Raw genomic sequence first — 15775 nt, forward strand, 5'->3', positions numbered from 1 at the left:
AAATGATTATAACATTCTTTGAATTTTTGCTAGAAAGGCATTATGAAAATATTACATAAGGCAAGTCTTTGTTACAGATTCACTTTAAATTGTAACAAATATGCTGAAAGCAGAAATTTCTGTTTTCTATGATTTATGTGAGTTCTAGCTCACTTCTTTTAATTCAGTAAATTCAGTGAAATTCTGGTACAACCTAAAGCACTATTGTATAGAAGGATCCGGATTATAAATTTTAAGTAGCTGCTTGGAAAGATAGCAGATGAGTCTAATTTCTCTTAAATTACCCAAGTAGTACATTTTAGAGAACAAAGTTGAGCCAAACTCTTGTCGCTACATGATTTTGTGGCTCTTTTTTCCTTAATTACATTGATTTGTTTAGTGCTTAGGTCTTTTCTCTCAGATACATAAGTACCATTGTTTGTAAAGATGTGGTCACTCAAATTTGCCAAATGTGTTATCACTGATGTTTTGACCTAAAAGTAATGAGCAGGTACTGGGGCATCTGTCCTAAATTTGGTGATAAGTAGTGCTAATAATGGTGGTAAAAAAGATACCTTTTTTTAAGTGCAGAAGGAATATTATTAAAAGGGAGATTTAATGTATTTGAAGAAGTCAAGTACATTGGACAAAGTCTTTAGAATTTCTCAAATCAGAAAACAGTGTTTCATTATTTGGGGAGAAATGTGATTAGTCTGTGCTGGTGTTGTTTTACCAGTGGAGCCTTATGTCAGCTGAATCAGTTCTGGAAATTGGAAGGGAAAAGGTAAAGTTAAAGCTGGCACCCATGTTCTTTTAAGTTTTAATATCAGTTCTGATTCTTTTTTGTACTCAATGTAGCTAAACAGATATCTCAGTTCTTTGCATTGTTTTTAAGTGTAAACTGATATAATTTCTTTTGCGGAATACTTTTGGGGGTAATTATAGTTGTTGGAAATATGTTTTTTAAGGTCTCTCTAGATGTTTGTCATGAAAGAATATTACTCTACTAATTTAGACCTTTTTTTTTTTTCTGAAAGAGACTCCTTTTACTGATACATGTGATGGTGAATAGATTGATGGAATTATTTTCTCTTTCAGTTTTTCTGTGCTTCTAAGAGACTGGGAGTAAGTCAGATTTGCCTTAATAGAAAGTAATAGGGAGATCTTTCAAAACAAACTTTGTCTTAAGTATTACAGAAAGATCTAGCTTTAGGTCGTGGAGGCTCTGAGGAGATAATTGTGGATAAAATCATAAAGCCATGATAGGTTCAGATTTTCACTCTCTTCCATTAGGCCTTTGGAGTTTGCTCCAATTAGCTTTTTGACACAAGAATTTCATTCTTAACTATCCTTGCATCCCTTTGGATCACCCATGATGGTGGTAAGGATGAAGAGACTCGTTGTGGAATTTAGATATTCTCGTATATAAATGTTCTTAAAAGTGGTTGAAGCCTTTGCTGGACCTAAATAACTCAGATAAAGGTATTTTCTCTTGCTCTAGGTGCACATTAAAGATCCAAAACCATGACTGACTCCAAGTACTTCACAACCAATAAAAAGGGTAAGCATGAGAACTCGATTAAAGCCTTTTTTGAAGATTCTTCAAAAGTGATGGTGTAAGATTGCTTCAGATAGAACGCTGCTGATCTCTTCAGAGATGCATGTCTTGGACCATCTCGTAGGGAATCTGCTGCTTCTACAGAAAGGTGTATTGAACAGATTTTTAGAGTATAGGTTTTTAAAGATATAACTGTAATACTGACTTAAAGGTTTTAGTGAAAGGAAGAGATCCAAGATTGATCCACTGAAAATTGATAGGTCTGAGGAAGGTAAAAGAGAAAGAAGAGCATTTATTTTCTTTTTTAAAAAAATGGAAGTGTAGTTGGCTTACAATGTTGTGTTCGTTTCTGGTGTACAGCAAGAGTAATTCAGTTGTGTGTTTGTGTGTGTGTATTCTTTTTCAGATTTTTTCCTATTATAGGTTATTATAAGATATTGAATAGAGTTCCCTGTGCTGCTCAATAGGACCTTGTTGTTTGTCTATTTAATATATAGTAGTGTGTATCTCCTAATCCCAAGGTCCTAATTTATCTCCCCCCCACTCTTCCCCTCTGCTTTGATAACCATAAGTTTGTTTTGTAAATAAGTCCATTTGTATCTTTTTTTTTTTTAGATTCCACATATAAGTGATATCATATATTTGTCTTTCTCTGTGTGATTTAATTTCACTTACTATGGTAATCTCTAGGTCTATCCATGTTGCTGCAAATGGCAATATTTCATTCTTTTTTATGGCTGAGTAATATTCCATAGTATGTATAAGTCGCATTTTCTTTATCCTTTCATCTGTTGATGGACATCTAGGCTGCTGCCATGTCTTGGCTATTGTAAACAGTGCTGCTGTGAACATTGGCGTGCATGTATCTTTTCAAATTAGAATTTTCTCTGGATATATGCCTAGGAGTGGGATTGTTGGATCATATGGTGATTACAGTTTTTTAAGGAACTTGCATACTGTTTTTCATAGTGGCTGCACCAGATTCTTTTATTTTATCCTTGGAAATAAATATTTTATAATGAGTTTTATAAAAGCAATATAGCAATAAAAAGTAAAAATAAAAGTTCTCTTTATATTCCTGTTTCTGATGGGAAGTTGATGTGTATCCTTAATCTTTTCTGTGCATATATTAGTACATATGATTGAAAAAAATTTTAACCACAAAAAAGAGATGATACAAAACACTGCATGGAAACTTGATATTTTCTTATCCTTGCACTCATGCATTGTTTTGCATGACCTCTTTTTTGTTAAAGAGAAAAATGATGTGATGCACAGAGAGGCACATACCTTTATTTATTAATTACAGCTGCCAAAATGCATAACCTCAGTGTAATTATGAGAAAATACCCATGACAACTGAGGGTGTTCTTTAAAATGACTGTCCTGTGCTTTTTAAAAATGTCTTTATAATGAAAGACAAAGGCTGACCAGCTGTTTCAGTTTAAAGGGTGCTGAGACGTGACAGTAAGTGTAACGCATGATCCTGAATTGGGTTCTGGCCCGAGGGGGATGGGGTAAAATTACTGCAGAGGACATTATCAAGATCATTAAGTCTATATAGATTAGATAGTGTATTAGTGTTACATTTCCCGATTTTCATCATTGTATTACGGTTATGCAACGTAATTCCTTGTTCTTAGAAATTACACACTGATATAATTTAGGACTAAAGAGACGTGATGTCTACAGTTTGTTGAATGAATCAGAAAAAAATGTATAAATATATAAAGAAGTGTATGATAAAGCAAATGTGGGGTAACATTAGGAACTGGGGAGTTTTACAGATTTTCTGTATGATTAAAATGATTTCAAAAGAAAAAATGGGAGGGCAGGTTTAGTGCCTGGAGCACCAGAAAGTTGTCTAGAAAGCCCAAGCATATTCGTCATTTGTTATGTCATTTGGAGTTAATTAAGGCTAAACAGGCTCTTCCACTATACTACAGAAAACACCATAGAACACTACTTATTACATCAGCTGCTATAGTCCATGGCTTTCAACCTTGCCGACACATTGGAATTGCCCAGTGAGAGAGAGGAGGTGGTGTCCAGTCCTCCCCTGCACATGTCCTGATTTCTTTGGTCTGGGATATGACTTTGATGGGATTTTTAAAAGCTCCCCAGATTTTTCCAGTGTTTAGCTGAGATTGAGAGCTATTGCTAGCTGCTTGGTAGAGTTGATGAAGGGGGGAAGGAAGGGGGAAAGAGAAGAATTTAATAAAGCGGTAGTATGTATGAGATACCTTGCCTCACTCAGTGCCCCTCGGCTCCACCCAGCTTCTTCCTGTTTATATTGCTTACACCTTAGAAAATCCTTTAGCCCCGGTCATTCATTTTCAGCTTTATTTCTGATTCTCTTACCATTCTGAAATGTATTTATTTTTTCTGTTAACATTTTGTGTGCTTTGATGACCTAGATATTGTGTGAAGTCAAAGTGAAAGTCGCTCACTCATGTTGACTCCTTGCGACCCCTCAGTGCATGGAATTCTCCAGGCCAGAATACTGGAGTGGGTAGCCTTTCCCTTCTCCAGGGGATCTTCCTAACCCAGGGATCGAACCCAGGTCTCCCACAATGCGGTCAGGTTCTTTACCAGCTGAGCCACAAGGGAAACCCAGATGTTGTGTATAATGATGCAAAAAGATATAATTTAAAAACTCACCTAATCCTTCAAACCTTCTCTTATGATGGGTCCTGATAACCTTTTTTTAATTTCAGGGATTTTTGTACAAGTTTGAGACTTAAGATGAATCACGACTGAGTAAATACCACATTTTAAAAAATGGATAGATTGTGTTCCTTTTACTTCCTGTAACACCCACCAGAACTGCCATGGAACATACTCTTTAAATTTATGCTGTTGGAGTTGGAATAATTTCTGTTACATCCTGTTTTGATTCTTCGACTCCTGCTGCTATTCACATTCAGATTTTCTGAAACCCTGCTGCTTGTTCTTTACTTTCCCCAGAAGTGAGTGATGGGAGGAACCCTGAGAGCTGGATTCGGCAGCAGAGGACTTGGAGGAGAGGAGAATGACTCTTTCAAGGGCCCGGCTTTTCTGTCTGTGCTATTTCTATAGCAGCTGTCAAGGAAAGGGGCAATTTTTGTCAAAATTTATTTGCTTTGTTGGCAATATATCTTGATATAACAAGTTTTTTTAGTGCTTATCTTCTGTGCTGCTTACTGGTTTCATCCTTCTCATTTAGAGGCTTCAGCAGATCACATCGTTTGCTGCCCCCAGTATTATTATACTGGTGAGAGAGGCTGAAATGAATGTCAAGAACAGTGGAAGAAAATGAGGCAGTACGCTAGGTGGGAAGTGGAAGTGGCAATAGTCAGCTTCTTTTTTGTAATGTTGTAGTATATTTTCTTTCTTTTAAAACCAGTTGAGAGTTGTTACCTTCTTGTTTCAGCTCCAGCTTTCTTAAGGTAGGTGAGCCTAGGCCTTAAAATAGTAGTGACAGCCCTGGCATTTCACAGTGCAGAGCTTGAGCAGTCGCTGAAGATTGTACATTTAGAAATGACTGGTTTGTACCATTCTTGAAGCTTCAGGATGATTATTTCTGTTGTTAGCTTGATTGAACAGGATACGGCTTTAAATCCCATTGATATCTTAAAGTACTGATTAGAACAGTGACTTTCAACCCTGTACGTTAGAATCACTTGGGGAAACTAAAAAATATGAATGTAGGAGTTTTACTGTCTGAAAGTCTGATTTACTTGATTCAGAAGGGAGCCTGAGCATTGATATTTTTAGATCCTTCCCAGGTAAGAATGTGTAGACAATGTTGGAAAATTCTTAAGTTAAAAAAGTTGGGAGAAATAGTTCTCAGGCCAGTTCTGTTACTCGCTAGCCCTGTGACCTTGGGTCCTCACTTTGTGGAGTTGAGAGTAGTGAATGAAAAGTATCTTCTGGTTTGAAAACATGGGTTTGTGAACTTGTTTCCTGCCTACATTTATTTTTTCCTCAGGACTTGGAAATTCTGATGCGAGATCATCCCTCAGATGCCATTCTGTCCCCTTTGTAGAAAGATTTCACATCTTTGCTTTTTTAAAAATCTTGTTTCAGTTGCAGCCTTGCCTCTAGTTAGCTGTTGTGGTGTTATTTTACATAGTGCAGTGTTATGCTCTAATTTTCTGACCCTGGGACCTCATCTGTTTGTTCTCTTCTAGGAGAAATCTTTGAATTAAAGGCTGAACTCAACAATGAAAAGAAAGAAAAGAGGAAGGAGGCTGTGAAGAAAGTGATTGCTGCTATGACTGTGGGGAAGGATGTTAGGTAAGGGTGACCTTTTCTGCCTTGCTCACTTTAGACTCTTACTCTAGAGGCTTTTACTGCTTTTCATTTAAGGCTATTATGATAAGAGTGTATATGAACTAGTTTGTCCCACTGAAAACATTAGGAAGTGTAGTTGATTTTATATTAACTCTGTGACCAAGTGTGGTGTTTTTAAAAGAGGGAAGCCAGTTTGATTTCATTTGCATATAGATCGAGCATAAAACCTCCTGAGAGCTGGCACAATTACAAATCTGTTGCTAAGGTAGTTTTAGAAGATGATAAAAATATACAGAGGAGCAGAAGCCCATGTATAGTTTAATTGGCTCATGCCAGTGCCTCAACTGTACAACTCTGCATTGAGTTGCTGAATTCAAAATGAAAATCAATGGTAATAAAGTCCAAATGGTCTATTTTTTTTTCCTCCCTCTTTTTCCCCTGTAGTTTAGCAGGACCATTTGGAAATAAGTAAAGATAGTCTGTAGGCCCCTGAGAATTCCTGAGATCCTTTCCATTAATTCCATGAGGTCAAAGCTATTCTTGTAATAATACTTAGGTCTTATTTGCCCCTTTCAATGTGTTGATATTTGCACGGCTAGTGCCGTATTCTGAATTAAGGCAGTGTGCCAGACCATAACAGTAGTCACTGTTTCCTTCACCACCATGTGCTTGGAGGAAAAAAGGACAGTTTCACTTAGGACTGTCCTTCATGAAGCACTACAAATTTATTTCAGTAAAACTTGAATCTGAGTTCAGGTCTTTTTGATATTCTGTGTGATGAAACAGGAATTTGCATAAAGTACTTCTGCATAGCAGAGTGTGTTGGTTGATTTGAAAAAAAGCCCTTGCACAGTTGTTTGACTTGGGAATACCATTCTATGTGAAATTATGATTGACAGACAAAATTATAGTTAATCAATTTTAATATTTGGGAGACATTTTATAAAAAAATGAACAAAGTGAACCTGTCACTTCAAGGGAAAAAATTTGATGGTAGATACACTTCGACTTTAAAAATTAGAGTGTTGGAAAACTTGTGGCTCCCATCATGAGCTTGATAGTTTCCGATACTTAGAGATTTTTCTGATGAGATTGGTGGTGAAATTAATGAATGTGATTATTTGGTGCTATATAATGAAATATGACAACCTAGAGATGACCTGCATAACTCATTGAACCAGTGTTTTCCAAATAACCAGTGCATATATCATAAAATTATGCATGGGTAAAAGATCCAGTCAAAATAAATGCTAAATGAATGGATTTTAATTCAATTGAGTACAGAAAGTTTATCAGTATGGTTTCAGATTCCAGGTTGCACTTTTAAGAAACTATGATTTGTGGACTAAAAAAAGACAAAAGAAAAACGATCGTTTGTCTGGCTTTAATGTGTCAAAGAAGAACACCCAGTTATGTGAAAAAGCTATTAAAATACTCCATTTTGCAATTTATGTATGTGTATGAAGATGTGTTTTCTTCTTAATACTTCAGTTAAAACAACATTTTCTACAGCGGGTTGAATGCAGGAGCAGATGTGAGAATCCAGCTATTTTTGCTTAAGTGAAAGTGAAAAGTGAGTGAAAGTGTTAGTCACTCAGTTGTGTTTGACTCTCTGCAACCCCATGGACTGCAGCTCTCTGTCCATAGGATTTCCTAGGCAAGAATACTGGAGTAGGTTGTCATTGCCTTCTTTAAGGCATCTTCCCGACCCAGGGATCTCCTGTATTACAGGCAGATTTTTACTGTCTGAGTCACCAGGGAAGCCCAAAGCCACGCCCAACATGGGGCTTGAACCCATGACCCTGAGATTGGGACTCAGTTTTTGCGTAAACTAGACATTAAAGAGATTTGCAGAAATTAAAACATTGTCATCTTAATTTTTTTAAAAAAGTGAAATAGAGTTTTACTTTATAAAATATTTATGTTAATATGAAGCACATTTATTTTCTTTTTATCAGTTGAGTCAAATGCTGCTGATAAGAAGTGGATGAGTGCAAGAATGTCAAGTAAATTCCAGCATCTAGTGGTGGAATGTTGTTTTAACACAAACATCTGAGAAGGTTCTAAGGCTAATGATGACCTTCTGATGTCATTAAGAAAAGGGAGAATCAAATTTAAGTGTATTGTGTCAGGCATGGTGATAGATGATTTTAGTTAACAGTTGTTTTTTCTTTAATAGTTCTTATATCCTCTGAACTAAAGGTTATTCTGAATTATAAGTTATTCCATGTTAGAGATCAAGAAAGGTATGCTCAGAGGACTAAAGAATAATCCCAAACTCATACAGCTAGTGGTAATGTAGCCAGGATTCTAACCTAGTTTTGGGTCCCAGTACCCATTACTGGTTTCTGCTTTCATGGGTGTATGTATATAATAGAGTTTAAATCTGTATATGCATACACATGGGCTTCCCTTCTGGCTCATCTGGTAAAGAATCCACCTGTTGATGCAGGAGATGCAAAAGATTCAGGTTCAATCCCTGGGTTGGGAAGATCCCCTGGAGAAGGAAATGGCTACCCACGCCAGTATTTTTGTCTGCAGAATCCCATGAACGGAGGAGCCTGGTGGGCTGTAGTCATAGAGTCACAAAGAGTTGGACATGACTGAAAGACTGAACATGCATACACACACATGCTCAGGACTGTTTTGTTTTCTGAAAAGGTTAAAATTTTGAACAAAGGCCTTATCTGGGAACTGTTATTTATAAGGACACCAGCCACATAAGTTCCCACTGGTTAGAGATGGAAGAATATGCACATTGAAAAGCATAGCAACTGTAGTGCTTTGAAACTGCAAAGAATTGGTATGAAGAATACTGTTAACTGTTTTTGGTGACATAGTGATTTTTAAAAAAATTTGTAAAGAGATACACTAAGGTGTATGTCTAGGATTTGTTTAGAAATGGTTTAGAGCAATTAGATGGGGTAGGGACTGGGGGAGGGAAAGTGGGTTGAGGTTGTATATGAAACAAGATCAGGTATGTATCAATATTTACAGCTGGGTGATGGATGCATCAGGTGCATTAAACTGCTGTCTCCACTTTGAAAATTTTCAAAGTGAAAGGTTTTTTAAAAATCTAGTTTTCAGTATCTTCTTGAGACCATTACTGTAGTTTCTTTAGTAATTCATTTCTGTGATTATTATCACTGCATTCATCCTCTCATCAGATTACTTTTTAAATTAAGGCTTTTTCTTTGTGTTCTATCCGACATCTTGGCACCAACATCAGTTCACTTTCCCTTTCTCTCTTCTTAGCTCTCTCTTTCCAGATGTAGTGAACTGTATGCAGACGGACAATCTGGAACTGAAGAAGCTTGTGTATCTCTACTTGATGAACTATGCCAAGAGTCAGCCAGACATGGCCATCATGGCTGTCAACAGCTTTGTGAAGGTAACTTTTTCTCAGGGACTCAAAAACAGTTTCTTCTGTCTCAGAAAGCCTTTTAAGAAGTGTCTCTTGATATTCTTAGCGTCTGCATTGCAAATAAGCAACCTCTGTTCCAAAAGAGGGCTTCTAGAGAAGTATTGGCAACGAGTAGGAATGTCCATGATTTAAGCATCCTGTGTGCTGGCATTTGTCATCCAGTTTAGACCATATGGTGAGCCTTCTGTAAGCTGGGCTCGTTACATCCTTGCCAGATGGGAGAAGAAAGCCAGGTGAAATGTCACTCTTAACCTTCTGTGGCAGACAGAGGTTGGGCATACCATTGTAGTGTCAGTGACCTGGGGCCTTACCTATTTATCTTTGTAGAAATTATGCTTGTGTTTCAGAAGTAGTGGAAACTATAGAAGCTGCCTTTTAATTTTGTTTTAATAAGTATGATTAACTTTTTTTGTTGTTGTTATGGAAATTTTCAAACATACTCAAGTAAAGGAAATAGTGTAGTAAGTTCCTAAATACCTACCTTATAGTTTCAATAGTTACCAACCTATGACCAGTCTTGTTTAACTTATATTCTCCATACATGCTTTCCTGACCCCCATGTCCTCTCCTACTGGATAATTTTAAAGTAAATTCCAAACATTCTAAGGATGAAAAATCATTTAAGCAACTGAGCATCAAAGAAAGTCCTTAATGCTATTGTATATCCAGTTAAAATTCTCATATGATTAGATATGATGAACATAATAATAAAGTTGTCTCTATTAGAGATTGGAATTTTTTTGTTTTGTTTACTTACTGTTTTTTCCTCTGTCTGGAATTCTGTGTACGTTAGAAGCAAAAATCAGATGGCATTTCTAAAATTAGCTGCTATTAAATTGTTTTGAAAAAATAAACATGCTTTCTTCTCATGGAATTTTTTTTTTCTGTGTTTAACTAAAAAATGTACAGAATCAAAATAACATTTCATTCTGTTTGGTGATTCATAGATGGATGATATCATTGGAAGTAATTTAGTGTACATTTTTTGAAAGTTAGCTTGTGCATAGGTTTATAAAGTTTAAAGAAATTTTTAAATACAGGGCAATTTAAGGGGTATTCCTTCATGGTAAGCGTTCTATTAATATATGTACAATATTGGAGGCACTTGCTAGGAAAGGAGAATGTATGTTAATCAGAATTTCAGCAGATCTTTCTGCTACTTCTCTTCACTTAAGGAACTTCTGGGGGACCCAGATGAGCTTCTGGAATCTCCTTTGTTTTCTTGGCTGTAGGCCCCAGATATATCCAGCCCTCTTTTCTCCTTGGTTGATATTTGTGGAGTGGGACCCATCTTTCCAGTTTCTGATTTTTTTCCTGTACCAGAATACAAGCCCAAAGCCCTTTTCTCTTTTTAGAGCAGGTCCACTAATGGCCATGAGGATAGTAACACCAGCTATCTAAATTTCTGCCCAGCTCTGGAATGAATCCTACAGGGCATGTCTTCATTGTATATATGAAACAGTTAAATGATTTCCTAGCCTAAACTCTTTGAATAGGCAACTAAATTTTGTACTTGGAAAATGTAGATGTAGAATATAACTGGAAACCTACATTAGTTAAATATTCTTTTGTGGCTTATAGAAGTCAGACTGTTCTATTTTAGACCCCATGTATACCAGTAGTTGTCAATGATTGTTGTCTGTAGGACTGTGAAGATCCCAATCCTCTGATTCGAGCTTTGGCAGTCAGAACCATGGGGTGCATCCGGGTGGACAAGATTACAGAGTATCTTTGTGAGCCCCTCCGCAAGTGCTTAAAGGATGAAGATCCCTATGTCCGGAAGACAGCAGCAGTCTGTGTGGCAAAACTCCATGACATCAATGCCCAGATGGTGGAAGATCAGGGATTTCTGGATTCTCTGCGGGATCTCATAGCAGATTCAAATCCAATGGTAATGTATTTCCATTTTCTTATGAGAGAGCAGTATTTAAAATGGGTCTCTTTAAAAAGCATGTTTAAAATAAATCTTTGGGACATTGAGCCATAGGTTAGCTATGTGAAGCATGACTTTCATGGGACCCAAAGATTGTCTGTCTCATACCCTACTGAGCTAAAAACCAAGTCCTAATATATAAATAGTATATGTATGTCATTTATTTATTTATACTTTTCATTATAGGAATTTTCAAACATCTTCAAAATTAGAGTTACTAAATGAGTAAATAAAAAATGAGCTCAGTTACCATCACCAGGTTCAGTAATTATTAATACATGCTAGTTTATTTTACCTGTTTTCTTCTCCTACCCCCTACTTACCTATGGGTAACTTTAAAATGTCACACATGAATGGGTGTCTGAATTTAATGTGTATTATTAACCTTTAATAATCTTAACCTGTTTTTATACAACAAATTGAGATGATTTGAGGAGATTTTCACAAGGATCTTTGAGAAAACTTTTAGAGAAAATTTAAGGTTACTTAGTAGAATTGTGAGAAACTGTTTCAGGAATGCCTTATGTTTTATTGTATCTTTCTTGAAGATTTTCCTAGAACAGGTGTTAGCATTAGGGTTAAATTGTTGGACCCTGCTGCCCTCTAAATAGGAAATTTTTCTTATTTCCTTTGTTTGACATCTTGTTAAGAAGGTGCCCAGGAGGCAGAATTTAAGGAGGCATTCTGCATTCTCAGGTGCCCACTCTACCTGTGCAGGCTTGAGGGTGGAATACCTCTCTCCCCGCCTTATTCTCAGTCCAGTTGAGTCGCTCAGTCATGTCTGACTCTTTGTAATGCCATGAACTGCAGCACGCCAGGCCTCCCTGTCCATCACCAACTCCCAGAGTTTACTCAGACTCATGTCCATTGATTCGATGATGCCATCCAACTCTCATCCTCTCTCATCCCCTTCTCTTCCTGCCTTCAATCTTTCCCAGTATCAGGGTCTTTTCAGATGAGTCAGTTCTTCGCATCAGGTGGCCACAGTGTTGGAGCTTCAGCGTCAGTCCTTCCAGTGAATATTCTGGACTGATTTCCTTTACGGTGGACTGGTTGGAACTCCTTGACCTTATTTTACAAACATTAAATCATTTGTTTGAGCTCTTCATTCCTGTTATTTTAGTGAAGAACTGAAAAGCTTGGACTAAGATAAACACATATATATCCCCATGCCTACTTTTGTTCTTGAACCCATACTTTTCATTTCAACTGTATGTCCTGTTTTTTTTGCCAGAAGTATTACTGCTGTTTTTAGACTGCTGGTTGTCCCTTTTATCAGTTGGGTCAAATGCTGCTGATAAGAAATGAATGAGTGTAAGAATGTGAAGTAAATTCCCGTGTCTAGTGGTAGAAGGTATAGTAACTCAAACATCTGAGAAGGTCCTAAGGCTAATGATGACCTTCCTAATACCATTAAGAAAAAGAGAGGCTTCTCGGATGGTCCACCGGTTGGGAATCTGCCTAGCAGTGCAGGGGTTCGATGTCTGATCTGAGAAAATCCCGTTTGCCGTGGAGCAACTGAGCCCTTGCGCCACAGCTGAGCCCTCATGCCTAGAGCCCGTGCTCTGCAATCAGAGAAGCCCCCACTGCACTCACAGCAGCTGAAGAAAGCCCTTGTGCACAGCAACAGAAGACCCAGCGCAGCCAGTAAATGAGTAATTTAAAAAAATAAAAGGAAAGTGCATTCTGTGTCAGGTGTAGTGATAGGTGCTTTTACTTAAAGTGTTTTTTTTTTTTAGTAGTTCTGTCTTCTGAATTAGAAGTTATTCTGAATTAGAGGTTTTTCTGTGATAGAGATCAGGTAGTGTATACTTGTCACTCAGTCGTGTCCCGACTCTTTGCGACCCCATGAACTGCAGCACGCCAGGCCTCCCTGTCCATGACCAACTCCCAGGGTCTACCCAAACCCATGTCCATTGAGTCGGTGATGCCATCCAACCATCTCATCCTCTGTCAAACCCTTCTCTTCCTGCCCTCAATCTTTCCCAGCATCAGGATCTTTTCAAATGAGTCAGCTCTTCATATCAGGTGGCCAGAGTATTGGAGTTTCAGCTTCAACATCAGTCCTACCAATGAACGCCCAGGACTGATCTCTTTTAGGATGAACTGGTTGGATCTCCTTCCACCAAGGGACTCTCACTTGGAGAAGCTAAAGAATAATCGCAGCGTCACTCAGCTAGTGGTACTGTGGCCAGAATTCTAACCTGGTTCTGAGCCCCAATACCCATCAGTGGTTACTGCCTCCATGGGTGTGTATAGGCATGATATAATTTAAATACATATATGCACGTACATATTTAGGACTTTGATTTTCCGAAAATGGTTAAAATTTTGAACAAATAAAGGCGTTAATTATCTGACGACTGTTTTAATAAGGAAATCTTCTGAACCCTCTTATTCCCATGATAGGTATGAGTCCAGTTTTACTGCTCTTGAGGGAGAATTTTGTTCCACTTTTTCAGAAGTTGCCCCACATGGTGGCAGCACTGCACCGGCAACTCTCAGAACCACTTGCAGAAGGAATTGATGCTTCCTGGTTCTACCTGAGTAGTTTTCTTACAGCTCACTTTAGAAGGGCATCCTAGATGTGAAAGCACCCGTACCTCTGGAGAAATGACTTTGAAATCAGAGGGTAAAATGTCAGTTAAAATCTGATGACTTTTTGGTGGATGGAGCCTTGCTTGTGGATCTTAGTTCCCTGACCAGGAAGGCAGCTGTGCATCACTGTACCATCACCACGTACTTGGTTCCCTAACCAGGGATTGAACACTGGCCCTTGGCAGTGAGAGCATGGAGTCCAAACCACTAGACCTCCAGGGAATTTCCACTACAATATTAGTTTACAAGGTACTGATCTCTTTGATATCTCTGCAGATTCATATGGTAAAACCTTTTCTGAGGAATTAGAGCTAAACTTATCTTTAGAGGCCAATTTTATTAGTCCATTTTGTTGAAAGTAATGTATTTAGAATGAGGAAGCACTTTGCGGTGAGAGGAAGATAACTCCCATGATTTCTTCACATAGCAGAATTTTGAAAGTCCTGGTCTCTGTAAATTGATATTTGCAAGAAAGATACACTTTTGGGTGACAGTGACTTTTCTCTAGCTTTTTGTCCACACATTAGGATTTTCCCTCCTTACTACAATTTTTCTTTTCTCTCTCAGAGGCATTTGAGATATTCCAATTTCTGTTAATGTTTACACTGGAATCTGCTCCCTGAGACTCCCTGGACAGCCTCACCACATGTGCTTTGCTTTTTGTTTACGAATTCAGATCTCCTGAATCCTTTGGCTCCATGCCTTAGCCCCTTTGATCTTGTCTTGGAAGCCACCTCAGTTCTGTCATCACTCTTGAGAACTGCCCCGGGAATGTCCCTTTTCCATTGCTCTGTTCTCTCAGCCAGAGTACAAACTACTGGATTAGTTACAACAACAACAATACCCCCAGAGTCATGTTTTTCATTTGTTGAGGGTTTTTCTGCACAAGCAGCATGCTATCAGAACTTGGCCCAGTATGGCCTTCAGCAAAGGCTCTAGTTAAACTGCCAGCTCCTTTATTTTTTCCCCTCAGCTTCTTTTAACTTGAACTTATTCTGGAAAGCTCTCATATGAAAAGTAGCACTTTTCCTCTTAGAAAAAGTATGTGTTTTAACCATGTGCTAGCCAGCAGTTAGAAGACGCGTGAGATTGTGACAGCGGTTCCCAACTGGTAGCGGTATTCTCCCCAGGGGTACGCGGCCGTGTCGGGAAACACCTTTGGTTGTCAAAGCTGATGGGAAGATTGCTACTGACCTCTGGTAAGTAGGGTTCAAGGATACGTTAAACATCTTGCAGCGCACAGGGAGTCTTCTGCACCCAAGGGTTATCCATCCCGAAACGTCACTAGTGCTACGGTTGTGAAAATTTGGGTTATGGAAATAGCACACAGCATTTAGGGCCCAGAGTGGTTGCTGTTTGGCGTCCTGGCTTGGCTGCTTACTAGAAGCATGGCCTTGAGACTGTTATTTAAAATGAGCTTCAGTGGCCTCATCTGGAAAAATAAAAATAAAAGCAGGTAATAATGCCTGTTTTACTGGATTATTTTGAACATGAAGGAATAATTTATTTAAAAATTTAAGTAATGCCTAACAGAGTAAATGCTTAATAAACAGTAGCTATTCTTTTGGGGAAATTTTTTAAAATTTATTTTTAATTGGAAGATAATTGCTTTACAATGTTGTGTTGGTTTCTGCCAAACATCAACATCAATCAATCATAGATATACACATGTCTCCTCCCTCTTGAACCTCCTTCCCACCTCCCAGCCAATCCCACCCCTCTTAGGTTGTCACAGAGCACCAAGCTGAGCACTTGTGATACACAGCAGCTTCCTGTTAGCTATCTGTTTTACATATGGTAATGTATATGCTGCTGCTGCTAAGTCGCTTCAGTCGTGTCCGACTCTGCGGCCCCATAGACGGCAGCCCACGAGGCTCCCCCATCCCTGGGATTCTCCAGGCAAGAACACTGGAGTGGGTTGCCATTTCCTTCTCCAATGCAGGAAAGTGAAGATGCTCAGTCGTGTCTGACTCTTAGCGACCCCATGGACTGCAGCCTACCAGGCTGC

The 15775-nt window shown here is 38.3% G+C and overlaps 1 protein-coding gene across 3 annotated transcripts in view; it reads left to right on the forward strand.

The window, feature by feature from the left end:
• Positions 1-15775, forward strand: part of AP2B1 (adaptor related protein complex 2 subunit beta 1) — a 110299-nt gene that overhangs the window by 4666 nt on the left and 89858 nt on the right. For all 3 annotated transcript variants that reach the window (XM_065908707.1, XM_065908709.1, XM_065908708.1), the window contains exons 2-5: positions 1481-1540; positions 5710-5815; positions 9068-9203; positions 10882-11127. In XM_065908707.1, coding sequence (XP_065764779.1) covers positions 1504-1540; positions 5710-5815; positions 9068-9203; positions 10882-11127 — 525 coding nt within the window. In that variant the 5' untranslated portion in view covers positions 1481-1503. The remainder of the gene's footprint in view (positions 1-1480; positions 1541-5709; positions 5816-9067; positions 9204-10881; positions 11128-15775) is intronic.

The sequence above is a fragment of the Muntiacus reevesi genome, chromosome 18 (genome assembly GCF_963930625.1).
Source record: "Muntiacus reevesi chromosome 18, mMunRee1.1, whole genome shotgun sequence".
Classification (NCBI taxonomy): domain Eukaryota; kingdom Metazoa; phylum Chordata; class Mammalia; order Artiodactyla; family Cervidae; genus Muntiacus; species Muntiacus reevesi.